The sequence below is a fragment of the Rissa tridactyla genome, chromosome 13 (assembly GCF_028500815.1).
Source record: "Rissa tridactyla isolate bRisTri1 chromosome 13, bRisTri1.patW.cur.20221130, whole genome shotgun sequence".
In the NCBI taxonomy this organism is placed as follows: Eukaryota; Metazoa; Chordata; class Aves; order Charadriiformes; family Laridae; genus Rissa; species Rissa tridactyla.
The window spans coordinates 13,208,639-13,222,464 of NC_071478.1; the positions used below are offsets into that span (position 1 = coordinate 13,208,639).

Consider the following 13,826-nt stretch of genomic DNA (forward strand, 5'->3'; position numbering starts at 1 on the left):
GAGTCAGGATGCAAAACCAGCCGAGTATTTAATTTAGTCTCCTTCCCTGGCAGCCAGCCCAGAGGCGGGGGAGGCCGCTGGGGCACGGCCCCCTCCCCTACACCCTCTTCCGCAGCTTGCCCTTCTTGGTGGCCCCCACCCGCCGGCCGAAGGCCATCTGCCGCAGCTCCTGCACCCGCTGCCGGTTCCGGGCCTTCAGGCGCTTCAGCCCCCCGCTCTGCAGGAAGCGCTGCTTGGCCGCCTTCTTGCGCTGCTTCAGGATCTGCTGCTTGTTCTTCAGCTCCGAGCGCACCTTGCCCTGGGCCGGGGGCTGCCCAGGCCCTGCTGGGGGGACAGAGCCGAGCTTAGCTCGGAGGGCAAAGCAAGGTGGGGGGGGACAATGGGGAGGCTCCATCGCTTGCCGCATGTACTCACCTTGCCCGCGCCTGCGCTTCCCTCTGAACTGCTCCCTGCCTTGTACATGTCCCTCATCCTCATCCCGCTCGTCAACCTTGTATTTCTGCTTCCATTTTTCATAGCTGGGTCGGGGTGGGTTAAGGGAACATGTGGTGGCACCCCATCGCTCGACCCCCCCAAAGCTCAACTCCCCATCACTCAACCCATCACAGACTCCATCCAGGATTCCTGCCCAGGCCCCTGCCCCGGCAGGGGATGGATCCCCAGGAGCAGGGCATGATGGCACACGGCTGCTGGCGGGTCCAGGCCCGCCCCCAGCCCTCGCCACGGCGCAGGCAGGCAGGATACAGGTTGTTCTTGTAGGAGCTGCTGATGTAGCGCCCGCTCTCTGTCCGCACCTTCTTCTTGTCCTCTTGGCCTGTCTGCCCCACGAACCGCTTCTTCTTGCGGTCCCTGTGAGAGAGGGGAGGGTGGTGGGACCCTCGGCCCTGATTTCCCCCCCAGCCCATGGCGAGACCCCACTCACCACTTCAGCAGTTGCTTGCTCTTGTTGAGGTTGTGGTTTTCGTCGCCCATGAGATCCAGGACGGCTCCGGCCGCTTGCTGCTCAAAGGGGCTGCCCTCGCCGCCGATGCTCAGCCTGCGAAGGGTGGGCGGTGAGAGCAGCCCCCCACGCAGGTTGGGGCAGGACGGCAGCGGGAGCCCTCCCAGACTCACCCCCTCTCGCTCTCAAAGTCCTTGGGCCGGTACGGGATGTAGAAGTCCTTGTCCTGCTGCGCCGGCTGCTGCGGCTTTTTCCTGGCGCCGTCTTCTCCCCCTCCGTCCCGTTTTCGCTTCTGGCCCACCACAGTGGAGAACACGTCCTGGAAAGAGTGGGGGGAGTGGAGGAGTCATGTTCCCCCACCAGTCACTGCCCTGGCCCTGAACCCTGGCACAGCCCGGGGGCCACCCTGCAGAAACTCCCACGGCAACCCCCCCCCTCCGCCCCCGTTCCTGCCCCATTACCTGGAGGTTTTCCTCCTCTTCTCCCTCCTCGGGCCCAGGGCAGGGCGGGCACAGCCCCTGCCCTTTGAGAGCCGCTGCCCGCTTCTCCTGCTGCCCGCGCTGGTACTTCTCGATGAGGGCATGGTCGTGGCGCCGCTTCGACCGCATCACGGTGCTGGCCAGAGTCCGGGACGTGGCGTTGATCTCAAAGATGGTCTGCGAGAGTGTGAGCCCCGGTGAGCTGCAGGGCCGGCCACATGGACCTTTCCACCCCACCCCAGGCAGCTCCTGCCCCAGGATGGGTCTCAACTCACTGCCTTGGACTTGTAGGTTTTAATGCTGTCCACCATCTTCAGCCTCTCCAGCTCGGTGTCTTCAAAGCGAGCGCCTGGGGAAGGCGGGCATGGAGAGGGGCACGGATTAGCTCCTTGGTTGAGGGGACGTCCCCTCCCTCGGTGTCCCCGAGGCACTCACTGAAGAGCGGGTGGATGCCCAGCTGGGACACGTCCAGGTCCTTCGCCCTCTTGATGGACTCGGGCGAGGGGCCGGGCCGGGACCGCAGGTACTGCTTGTGGGCGTTGTCGGCGACGCGGCGCAGGCTGCGCAGCTCCAGCGAGCCCTCGTGGTCCGTCAGCAGCAGGCACTCCTCGTCGTCCACCAGGCTCTGGGGGACGCGGCCCAGCACCCCGCCGGCATCTGCAGCCCGGGGGACACAGTGTCACCTCGCTGGCACCCACCCTGGGATTGTTGCAGCGGGCACGGCAGCAATCCAGGATTTCCCAGAGCAGGGCTACCAGCCACGAGGAGCTCAGTGGTGTTCAATCAGCACGGGGTGCATCGGAGTCCCCAGCACCCCATTTTCCCCAGTTGCCCCCCAGTAACAAGAGCATATCACCCCTCTGCGCAAATGCCAACCACGAGACTGCGAACTCCAGCACTGGCCAAGGATAAAACCCCAGTGGCCACGTGGCCAGCATCCCAGTTTGGGGGGAGGCGCAGCCACCCCAATCCTGCAACCAGGTCTGCCTTACCAGCGGGCATCTCCTGGGCACCAGCGAGGACGAGCGGGCGGCCCAGGAAGAGGTGGAGGTCAAAGACGTAGGGCATCTCATCAGGAGCCACCAGCGAGTAGGCAGTGCCGCTCCGGCCAGCTCGGGCCACACGACCTGGCAAGGAGAGGAGAGTGAGAAACCAGACCCAGCGCCAGCCCAGCCTGTCCCCACCCGGGAAGGGACCCACTGGCGCCCCTGGGAGCCCACACACGTGACAGTCACCAGGTGGGCATGGCTGGCAAGGGGCTGCGGGTCACTGGGCAAGGAGGCAAAGGGAAGCCCACCCCGTGCCATCCTAAAGGGACGGCACCAGCCCTGCCCCCAAGAGCCCCCCACAGTCCAGCTGGGAGATCAGGGACACTCCTGCCCCGGCTTTGTCCCCAGCCTGTCTCCTCGTGTCACAACACGGCGACCTCCTGCCCCAAAGGTATCACCACCAAGTCAGGGGCACCGGTGCCAGCCCAGCAGGCCACAGGGATGGGAAAAACAGGGGAGAAGGGACAGCCCACTCGCACCCTCCCTGTCACCCTGGGGGACCCCCAGGTGCAAGGAGCCCTGCGCGAGGCGCCGGCACCCACCGACGCGATGCAGGAACAGCTTGGCCTTGGCGGGGAAGCTGTAGTTGATGACATTGTCCAGCATGGGGATGTCGAGCCCGCGGGCAGCCACATCGGTGACCAGCAGCACCGGGCATTTGCCCTGGGCGAACTTGGCGATGTTGATCTTGCGGGCGGTCTGGTCCAGCGAGCTGTAGATGTGTGTGCAGCGGATGCCCTGGGCCGTCAGCAGCTGGAGAGGGTGAGAAAGATCCGATCCCACCTGGGCAGGCGCCCTCAGCCAAGGGACAGGGCCCCCCGCGGCCCTGAGTTCCCAGGGTGCCCACCCGGACCCCCAAATCCCACTGCGCTTCCCGCACTCTCCCAGGATGCAGCACCTCCACAATCATATGCTCGGGAATTTCTTCCTCGACCAGAGGTGGAGATTCCAGCAGGGAGGTTCCCACAGACACAGACCCCACGTGGGTCTGGAAAGGGGCCTCGGGCACCCCCGGCAGCCTGCCCTTTGACAGGAGTATGTGCTGGGCACCCCCAAATGTCACTTGCCTCCTTGAGATACTCCGTGTGGTGCTTGGTGGCCACGAAGACGACCGTCTGGTCCTGGGGCTTCACCACGCTGCGGAGCAGGTGGAGCAGCACGGCCGGTTTGTCGTCCCCGCGCACATGGAAGAAAGCCAGCTGCAAGGGAGGACAGAGCTCAGCCCCCCCCGCGTCCCCACGCCTGACATCGGCCCCCCTTGTCCCCTCCTCAGGGGACCCCAGCGCCTCTCACCTTGAGCTGCTCGCTGAGCTTGGACTCCACATCCAGGCGGATCAGCATGGGCTCGGTGAGACCTGTGGGACGTGGTGACACGCGGGACGTGGGTCACGTGTGGGATGTGCTACTGTGTCCCCGTCCCCAGGGTCCCCCCAGGTCCAGCCCCGCCCTCAGCCGCCATCTGCCCCACGGCTCCTCACCGGCCCGGGCAAACTCGACGAGCAGCTTGGGCAGCGTGGCGGAGAAGAGGACAGTCTGGTGGCAGTCGGGGAGGCGGGCGATGATCTCCTGGAGCTGCTCAGCGAAGCCCATCTCGAAGAGCCTGCAGGGGAGGGGACAGGGGACATGGCAGCGCCTGTTCGGTCCCTCCGTGCACCTCGCTCACGCCACTTGTGGGGACACTGCCGCCCCCGGGGACCCCCCTGCGCCCCGCTGACCTGTCGGCCTCGTCGAACACCACGTACTCCACGGTGTGCAGCTTCAGTTTCATCTCCACCGCCACGTGCACCAGGCGCCCGGGGGTGGCGATGATTCTGTGGGGACAGAGCTGGTGACAGGACCCCACCGGGGGGGAAGGTGTCCCCACACCCTCCTGCGTGCAGGTCCCAAATCAAAGACGACCCGATAGAGACCCCCTTGTCCCCTGTGGGGAGCATGGGAAGGTGCTCCAAGGGAACACCAGGACGTGTCCACCGGGTGTGCAAACCCCAGTGATGTCCCCAAGCAGTGGGTGGCTCTTGGGGGCCGCTTCCCCACCGGGTCCCCTCCCCGTGCCCCCACTCACATGTCAGGGTTCTCGTGCAGGGCGGCGAACTGGTCCTCCATCCTGCGGGAGGAGGGAGAAGCTGGGGTGGCACGGGGCAGCTCAGCCCCTCACCGGGCTTTGGGGCTTTAGGGAAGCGGGGACCGGTGGGGGACATGGGGACAGCTTACTTGTCACCTCCCAGGATCAGGGCTGTCTTCAAGCCCGTGAACTTGCCCAGCTGCAGGGAGAGAAAGAAACATGTTGGCGGGGGGGTAAAACCAAACCCCTCAAACCCCTCACCCTGTTGTCCCTACTCGCCCCGGTTGTCCCCGCTGTCCCCCGTTGTCCCCTGTACCTCCTTGGTGAACTTCAGGGTCTGCAGGGCCAGCTCACGGGTGGGCGAGAGGACGAGGGCGCGTGCCCCGGCCTGGCTGGGCGCCTTCAGCCGCTCGAACATGGGGATGAGGAAGCACGCCGTCTTCCCACTGCCCGTCCGTGCCATGGCCACCACGTCCCGGCCGCGCAGGATGGCGGGGATGCTCTGCGAGACACCGCCGTCACCGTCACTGTCCCGCCACTCCAGGACAAGGGCAAGGGTCCCGCCACCCCCCGGCACCCACCTTCCTCTGGATGGGGGTGGGCACCTTGTAGCCCTTCTTCATGATGCCCTTGAAGACGGGGTAGCTGAGGCCTGCGGGGACGGGGACAGGTGAGGGGGTGCAGGCAGGAGGGGATGGTCCCTGTCCCATCCCGTCCCATCCGTCCCACCCCCCCGCACGCACCCATGGACTGGAAGCCCCCGGATTTCTTCTTCTTCTGGTTCTGGGCCCGCACCATGGCCCGCGTGTCTGGCTCGGCCTCGGCGCCATCGTCCTCCTCGGCGGCAGGGAAGGCGGGCAGCGGTGGCGCGGGGACCTGGGGACAGCGGGGGACCCAGTGAGATGACAGGTGTGCCAGCGGTGCTAGGACACTGCTGCTCTGCACTGCTGGCCCGGGTGGGGACACCGGCACTGGGGACAGCGGTACCGGGGACACTGGAACTGGGGACAGCAGTACCGGGGACACCAGTATTGGGGATGCTGGCACTGGGGACAGTGGTACTGGGGACGCTGGCACTGGGGACAGCAGTACTGGGGACACCGGCGCTGGGGACACGGGAGCTGGGGACACCGGTACCGGGGACACCGGCACGCGGGGCCTGGGGACACCAGTTTTGGGGACACCGGCACACAGCGACTGGTGACACCAGTACTGGGGAGGCCGGCACACGGGGGCTGGGGACACCGGTCCCGGGGACATGGCTACCGGCGGCACCGGTGCCGAGGATGCCGGTACCGGGCACAGGGGCACCGGCACACGTGGACCGGAGACATCGCTACCGGGCGGATGGGACACGGGCACACGGGGACCGGGCACACGGGGGCGGGCACGGCGGCGCAGGGGACACCGGTGACACACACTCCACCCCACCCGAACCCCGTCCCTACCGGCGCTCCCCGGGGCTGGCGGCGGGCTCGCACCGGCGCCATGTTGGTAGCGGCGGAAGCACGCGGCCGTGGGCGGGCCCGGAAGGGGCGTGGCCTCCCTCTGGCCCCGCCCCGCGGCCATGCAGACGGCGGGCCCGGTCCCGGGCGGCGGCTCCGCTGCCCGCCCGCCCCGGAGGGGACGGGGTCGGGGTCCGGGTCCCCGCCGGGCGCGGGCCTCCTTCGTGGACGAGTCGCTCTTCGGCAGCCCCGCCGGGGCCCGCCCGGCGCCGCCCGGCTTCGCGCCTCCCTGGGCGGCGGGGCCGGTCCCCGGTGACAGCGGCCGCCGGCCGAGGAGCAAGTGCAGGTGAGCGGCGTCCCCTGCGAGCTCGGGGAGGGCGGCCCGCCGTGCTCCCCGCCCGGGCTGGGCTGGCCCCGGGAGGGTGGGGGGTGAAGCTGAGCCCCGCTCCGCGGCGCCGGCTGGGTTTGTCCCCCCGCCAGGCAGCGGGGGGTCCCGGTGTGACAAACCCCCGCCTTTCTCCTCGCTTTCTCCCCCCGCCAAGGTTGGGAAGCCACACGCCGTCCTTCTGCGACGAGTCCCTTTTCGGTGCCAAGCCGCGGGGCCCGGCCTGGGCAGCTCCTTGGATGAGGAAGGAGGATGTGGCCAAGCTCCATGCGCTGCTCTGGAGCCCCCCGCCCGCCCCCCGAACCCAGCCCGGCCTGTCCCCTCGCCCCAGGGAGACACCCCTGAGAGCCCTCCGGCCACCAGCCCCCGTGTCTCCCGCATCAGCAGCCTTTGAGGGGGGCCGTAAGGGACAGCCCTGCCCCTGGCAGCGTCCCGAGTGCGGTTCTTGCCCTGAAGGCCGGGGTGCTCCCAGCAGAGGACGTTCCCAGTCTCTGAGCCGGCTGAACACCCCCTCTGGCGGGCTCCGCCTGGCTTCGGAGACCACCAGGACAGAAAGATGTGAACACCAGAGCCCTCCGACAGCCCCTGTGACCCCTCGAGGCCCTCTGATGAGGGGTCGGTCAAAAAGCGTGTCTGGACCTCCTCTGTCCAGAAGCTCCACAGCAGTGGGGGGCTGCAAGCCCAGGCCTCCCTGGAAATGAAATGAGATGTCCCTCTGGACGCAAATACAGCCTCAGCCTACCCGAGGTGGGACCTGACCTCCTGGAGAGTGAGTCTGAGAGGACCCTGGGACCTCCCATGGCTGCAAACGAAGGATGGGGACGTCCCACAAGCGGGAACAAGCCGGGAACCAAGGGTGACCACAGCACTGTAGCGGGACAGCCTTGGTGGTAACAGCAGCTTCCATTGACTGTCTGGTGGTCATGAGATGAGGTGTGGTGACGAATCAGGGTCCTTCTATCTGGGAAGTCCAGCCAGAAAGTCGGAACAGGAGGAGGCAGGGCTGCCTACAGCGTTGGTCCGGGGCCCGTCCAGGAGAAGGACCAGGCACAGGTACACCTACAGCGTAGCCTGGGGGGGCACGGGCAGGGCCTGAGCTCAGGTGGAGCTCCCAGACCAGGGACCAGAGGCTGCCACCAGGGTGGAGGTCCCAGGTGTGGCTGGCCATGGTAGTTAAGGTTTGAGGGAACCTCTGCTGACCACTTCTGGGGAGGGAGGAATCCTGCGTTGTCCTGCCTGCCGTGTACAATCACAGGATCGCTTGGGCTCGATGGGTCTGCAGGAGGTCTCTAGCCCAACCTCCTGGTGGAGGCAGGTGAGCTATGGGCTGCTCAGGGCTTTTTCCAGTTGGTTGCACAAACTCTGTGACACCCCTTCCTGCTGCTTGACTGTCCTTGGGCTGAAAAGTTTCCTTTTCTGTCCAGTCAGAGCCTTTCTTGTTTCAATTTGTGTCTGTTCTCTCATTCTGCTCTGCACAAAGCTTGGTTCGGTCCTCACCGTCACCTCCTCTTCACAGGTACCGGGAGGCTGCTCTGAGACCCCCGAAACCTTCCCTTCTCCAGGCTGAACGAGCCCCATTCCCTCAACCCTGACCATCTTGGTGGCTCTCTGGTGGCCTTGCTCCGTTTATCAACGCTTTAATGGTCTCCTTTGGCAAGGAAGGAGAAGGGAGAGGACGAGCAGAGAGGTGAGGAATGGCATCGCCCTGCGTCCTGCTGCGTCCAGCAGCTTCTGGTGATGAGGACACGCTGAGTGGACACAGAATCCTGTGGTTTGTACTGAGGGTTGTGAGGTGCTCTCACAGCAACTCCATTCTTGTCACCAAATAAATGATCCAAGGCAAATCTGCTGGGGCCTCGTGTTTGGTCCGCAGGATGCTGCTGTGCCACAAAGACTGTCCGAGCAAAGCAGCTGCTCCTCGATTTCCATTCCTGAGGTGGGAAAGAGCGACTTGGTCTTTAGGAATACAAGTAGGGAGGCAGATAAAGGACGTAAGCCGGGTGACTCGGGTTTTGCAGCCAGTGTCACTGCTCCCCTGGGAAGGAAGGCTGCAGTGATGAGCCGCTGAGGTCAGGGAACGCAGGGGGGGTCACTGGGAGTTTGGTCACTCCCTCCCACACAAAGGGAAACATTCTCTCAAATTCACCCAAGGACAAACTGAGTGAGGTTAAGGGCATCATTCTGCCCCCAGAAATGATTTTATTGCCACCTTGAGCAGCAGCAGGATTATGCATTGACCTGCTCCGGCACGTGAATGACACGGAAGCTGGGAAGGCCAGCCAGGAGGGACGCTCCCGGTCCAGTCCCATTGGCAAGAAAGGTTATTCTTGCTTTTGAAAGGTAACAGAACTCGATCAAAAATGGTGGTATGTTGTTATGCCACTGCTCCGATGGCCTCTCTCTGTGACGGCCAGCCCTGGCAGACTCAGGCTTTAATACAAGTGCTATCAGTTAATGTTTGTAATTTGGGGGACTTGAGCCCAGGTGAGCAAGCAGCCATGCTGGGAGGAAAGAATGGAGGACAGAGGATGGATTTTGTACTTATTTTTTGGCCTTGCCAAAGGCCCTCTTTATTCGCCTTTGACGTGAGGAGTGTCTGGAACAAGCAGCTTTTCTGGATGCAGGTGGCAGCACAGGTCATGGCCATCTCCCTCACGTCCCGCTCATTCTCCTGCTGCGTTCAGCGCTCCTCCTCAGTCCAGGAACAGTAGGTAAGGACAGTGTGTTTCTCCTTTGGAACTGAGCCTTTTCCTTGGTGCAGACAGCGTGAAGTGCCGCTCCCTCAGCCTGGCAAGACAGCACACACCAGTTACTGCAAGCTTGAGGGCCTTCAGCAGGTTTTCCCTGCCCATCCCCTATGGAGGGATCCTTTTACCTATCCCAAATGTGGGCAGAATTGCTCCTGGCTGCTGAGCTGAGCCTTCCCAAAGGGTCCACAACCGAATGGGACTTTTCAAGAGGTGCCAGGTCTGAATACCTTCATGCTCCTTTGAACCGCTCCCCACCCCCCCGCAAAAGCTTCCCTGCATTGCAGCCAGCCTCTGTCCTCTGGGGGCTCTGACTAAGGTACATGCAGGTCTCAGCCTGCTTTGTCACAGCACTGAAGAAAAGGCCACATCTCTGTGGTTTGGCTGGGGCTGAGCCGAGAGCTTTGCTGAGGAGTGGGTTACATCAGTGGTGCTGTGACCTGGGTAATACGCTGTGAGCTGTTGGGAGCGCGGGACAGGCCGTGTCTGCCTGTAGAAGGCTGAGGACCAGTAGTTTTTGTGGCACTCGCAGCATTTTTTTCCTGATTAGCACCAAGCTTTCAGGCTCCTCCCTGCGCTTTGCATTGCGGCAGTCCAGCAGCTCTTCTCCTTTTTACTTCTGAGTAAAAACTGTAGGGACATGAAAGCAATTAGGGCCTCCTCAGAGGAGGTGTTGGGGTCTGATGTGAATCTGAGCCTGTTCAGCTTAATTTGGGTGTTGGCACAGTGACATGCAAGCTGTTAAGGTCTCTCAGTGGGCTGGGAGAGAAACTGAAGAGTGATTTGGACACTAGATGGAGACAAGAGGGTTAAGGATTGACAGAAAAGCTAGAGCCCTGTTCCCCAGCAGCAGGTGGATGAGTCAGATCCAGTGGGGTGAGTCATCAGCAAACTGGGGTAACTGGCCCAAAATTGAAGCAGCAGAGAACTGCTGAACGCAGAAGCAGGACACAAAGTGCAGTTTTTGAGAGCTGGAGTGCTTGAAAGATGAAGCCTCTTAAAACGAAGAGAGATTTTATCTGAAAAACAAGTTGACAGTGGCTTGTATGGCCAAGGGTAGCCAGTTTACCCCACTGCTGTGTTCAGGCTTCAAGGAATCAATGGGGGAAACTAGACCCCTTCACATCAGCCACACACTTGCCTGCCCCACACTGTCCCAGGTTGTCACCGAGGGCTTCTATGCCGCCAGGAGGTCAGAACTGGCACTTCCTCGCTATTTACACCACAAGGACAATATTGGTTCCAATAAAAATGGGTATAAATGGGTTGCTTGGATTTTGTACTGTGGTTCTCATTCACATTTGACACTTTACTACTGCCTTGTTCTCTTGTTCTACGAGAGCTGTGCAGTCCAGCAGGAGAACAAAGGATGCTCCGTTACTGCTGTGGGCTGCCCTGTCTGTGGGAGGCTGGTGCTTGTGTGGAGCAAACACCAGGTCTGAATAAGATGAGATGGGGAAAATGTTCGGTTGTTTCCTAGCTCCAGATTCACCCTGTCCAGCGTCATTAATGCCTGAGAGTTGTTGATAAAGAGGCCTGAATCACAGCTGGGACTCCTGCCTGCTGCTGCTCTTATTTCTTATTTTTCTATCTGCTCTGCACTGCGATAAATCACGCTCTCTTTATTTTTGCCTGAGCCCTGATCCTTGTCTTGTGTCTCTCAGCAAAGTATCAGCCAATCTGGGAACTGCTTACCTTCCAAAATCAGCTATGCCCAGCCCTAGGTGCTACAAACAACTATAAAAGATGTTTTTTATGTGCTGGCAGTATTATGTTTGCTCTGCTTAGCCCACACCAGCTTTCTTGCTTCTCAACACATGCCTCGCCCGATCTGCCTCATTGCTCTGCGTTTTGGCTAGTGTGCAGCCTCTCCAAACTGGCCCAGCGCTTTGCAGAGGAGGTTTCAGAGCTGAGTCAATGGATGGGGAGAAAAGGCAGTCCTGTGAGTAAGCTACTCGCTTGGTGGTTGTAGTTGTGTTGCCACAGGGCTGCTTTCCACTGAAATCAGTGGAGCATTGTGATGGAGCAGGTACACTCCGAAAAACAGCATATGCTTCCTGGCAGGAGCCAGGTAATTACCTAAAGCAGGCAGCAGCCAGACCTGACAGCACTACAGCAGGTTTAATCTCCTCCTGCAGTACCTTTCTGAGAGCCAGCGCTGATTTTCAGTGCTCCAACACAAGTGTATTGAGTTGTGTCCTTAGGTGCAGAGTGTCCTGCTGTAGCTCGGCACGCTTATTTGGGAGTTCCCATTTCTGCTGTTTCACCGCGTCCTGCTTGGTCTGCAGGATGCAGGTCTTTTAAGTGTTTTGGCCAGCTCTTGCGAGCTGTTTTTGAGATCTCTCATCATATTGTTCCAGTAAATCCAGCCCTGAAGGATGACTCAAAGAAAGAAATACCACTGAGAAGGAGAGGGAACACGGGGGCATCAAGTGGGCAGAAGAAAGGCTCTTTTGCAAAGATGTTGGTAATGTGAGGCTGGACACCTCTGCTCCGGTAGCAAGGGGGATGCTCCAGCTGGACGGAGGCCTTACCTACCTATTTGTAACACTGCCAGGAGTCCTGCTGGTGGCAAAATAAATTGGAGCCAGTGGGCAGAGCCTGGTGGCTGGATTGGGCTTGGAGGGACTGTCCTGGGGACCTGGCACACTGGGTTGCCTGCGAGAGAAATGCTCAGCCTGGAACAGATTTATTCATTACGCACTGGGCCGCTCGCTTCCAGCTTGCGAATCCTCACCTCATCAGAGAGGGATGTAATGCTGGGGTCTGGGGAGCGCTGTGTTTCACCGATGAGGCCTCTGGCCCTTCATGGCACCGGCTGGGCTGGGCTGCCCTTTTTCAGGGCCCAACTCTTCCCTGCAGCTGCTGACGCTTGACTGGAGCATGGTGGGGCCTGGGAACAGACACATCTTCACCTTGGGGAGGCCGGGGCTGTCCCGGGCCGGGGTCTCCCCTCGGGCCAGGCCTCGGCGCGGCCGCCCTCCACCCGCGTCCCGCCGTTGCTAGGTGACCGCTCCGCTCACCTCTGACCCCAAGGGCGGGGCCTCAGCACAGCCAATGGCAGCCCGCGCTCCTCTCCCCGAGAGCCCGCCCCTTGCTTCCCGTGGGGGAGGTGTGATGTTGTTAGCCCACTGCCACCTCGGGCCAATCAGCGTCCCCGCTTTCCTGGAGAGGCAGCGCCGCTACCCAATGGTGGGACGGGAGGGAGGAGGCGGGAATAATCCGGGCCGGCGGTGGGCGGGGCGGAGCGAGGAGGGAGCGCGGATTGGCGGGCGGGCGGGCGGCTCGGCCTCTCCGGGAGAGGCCGGCGCCGCCGCGGCCAATGAGAGGTGGCGAGGGCGGGACGGGACCGGGCCGCGCGCGCCGGGCGCTGAGGAGGGGTGTCGCAGCGGCAGCGGCGGCGGGCGCCGGTTCGGCGGGGCCGGGCCGTGTCCGGGAGCCCGGGGGGGCGGGTCCCTGGGGGCCACAGGGGTGAGGGACTGGCGGGGGGCGGGCGAACCGAGGGTTCCGCAGAAGCCCCAGGGAGGGAGTTGGGGGCGGCGGGGCCGGTTTGCGGCGGGAGCCCGGGGAGGGGCCGCGGCCTCCGCAACGCGGTGACAGCCCCGTCTCGGTGTCCCTCTCTCCTAGGCCGCGGGAGGAGCCCCGTCCCGGCCGCTCTGCCTGCCGCCCGGCGGCGAAGGCTCCCGTCCCGGCCCTCGGTGCAGCCCTCGGCGAGCCCCGGCGCAGCCAGCGGGGGGGTCGGCCTGTTGCTGTGGGAGATGCGGCCTCCGCCGTGACTTCTCCTTTCCCCCCGCCACGGCCTGCGAGGAAGGAGACCGGGAGAGTAAGAGCTGCGTGGCGGCATCGGTTGCGGAGCGTCCCTGTAACGTTGTCCCGGGCCTGCGTGGTTTGTCTTTTCCTCCACATCTTAAAGAAATCCCATGACTTTGTGACAGTGACATCAGCCAGTCAAAAAAGCCAACGGGAACTTCATGTGTGCAGACTCAAACTGGCTTCCTTTCCTCCCTCTTATCCCCTCCCCACCTGCAATCGAGGCATTTCGGCATGGCAGGGGAAAGAGCCATCTGTGACGGTGACACTTAGCATCATGCTGGCTCCGGATGCGTCACGCCTGCTGCTTGTTGTGCGGAGTGGTCAGGAGTTTGTCAAGGAGCACGCACTTTTGCTTCCATGCTGTACTGCGAGCCGTGCGCTGACGGGAATGGGCAGCCCAGACCTGACTATTTGAATTTAGCTTTTGCATAATTACTGCCATTGAGTCTAGCATCCCGCGCTGCTTTTCAAAAGCAAAAAACTAGATCCTTTTTTGAACTGTGGTGTCTAGAGATGGGTACACATACCTTTATATTCTCATGTCTAGAAGACACCCCTGATGGAAGACTTTCTAGGGGGAGTTTTTGACATAAGCGTTTTACAAGTGGAACTGAGAAAAGCGTTATTTAAAGTTCTTGGAGTAGGAGCCTCTGAAGAGACAGGATGGCTGTGAGCATGGATGATGACGTTCCCCTCATCCTCACCCTGGACGATGGTGGAAGCAGTGCCTCAGCCCCTTTAGATGACCTGGATCAGGAGGAGCTGCCTAACGAAAGTAAGATTACTTTCTCGTTGTTTCCTGTCTGCTGTGGTGGCCTTGCTTGTTTTTCTCTTTGCGGTCGCTGCTCTTTCTTGCGCTTGCCAGGACTTGAAACTTTCAGAGCTGTCATCCAGTGTCCCGGTGGC

At 62.0% G+C, this 13,826-nt stretch overlaps 3 protein-coding genes across 10 annotated transcripts in view; 2 read left to right on the forward strand and 1 right to left on the reverse strand.

Moving 5' to 3' along the window:
• Positions 1-9: 9 nt before the first annotated feature.
• DDX54 (DEAD-box helicase 54) lies at positions 10-6,048 on the reverse strand. Of its 4 annotated transcripts, none has more exons than XM_054219861.1 (20): positions 5,979-6,048; positions 5,274-5,406; positions 5,112-5,182; positions 4,847-5,032; positions 4,680-4,729; positions 4,531-4,572; positions 4,184-4,279; positions 3,947-4,068; positions 3,762-3,823; positions 3,536-3,667; positions 3,011-3,221; positions 2,412-2,546; positions 1,855-2,076; positions 1,695-1,768; positions 1,408-1,596; positions 1,114-1,268; positions 923-1,036; positions 745-849; positions 415-518; positions 10-321 (listed from the first exon to the last, which is right to left on the reverse strand). In XM_054219861.1, the coding sequence occupies exons 1-20, from the start codon at positions 6,018-6,020 to the stop codon at positions 98-100; spliced, it is 2,469 nt and encodes an 822-aa protein (XP_054075836.1). In that variant the 5' UTR covers positions 6,021-6,048; the 3' UTR covers positions 10-97. The 4 variants fall into 4 exon arrangements, with proteins under 4 accessions (XP_054075836.1, XP_054075834.1, XP_054075837.1 ...); XM_054219859.1 differs by having other exon boundaries at positions 10-324; XM_054219862.1 differs by having other exon boundaries at positions 1,114-1,259; positions 1,402-1,596.
• Positions 6,019-8,204, forward strand: RITA1 (RBPJ interacting and tubulin associated 1). Its single transcript, XM_054219792.1, is given in 4 exon segments — positions 6,019-6,081; positions 6,083-6,321; positions 6,518-7,413; positions 7,877-8,204. Coding segments are annotated over 3 exon segments (846 nt in total). The 3' UTR covers positions 7,062-7,413; positions 7,877-8,204.
• Positions 8,205-12,469: 4,265 nt separating this feature from the next.
• TPCN1 (two pore segment channel 1) overlaps positions 12,470-13,826 on the forward strand; it is a 46,650-nt gene continuing 45,293 nt past the window's right edge. The window contains exons 1-2 of one of the 5 annotated variants that reach the window (XM_054219636.1): positions 12,470-12,517; positions 12,735-13,695. In XM_054219636.1, coding sequence (XP_054075611.1) covers positions 13,584-13,695 — 112 coding nt within the window. In that variant the 5' untranslated portion in view covers positions 12,470-12,517; positions 12,735-13,583. Of the gene's footprint in view, positions 12,579-12,660; positions 13,696-13,826 lie in introns of those variants that run through there. The other 4 variants (XM_054219637.1, XM_054219640.1, XM_054219635.1 and 1 more) reach the window with 4 other exon arrangements.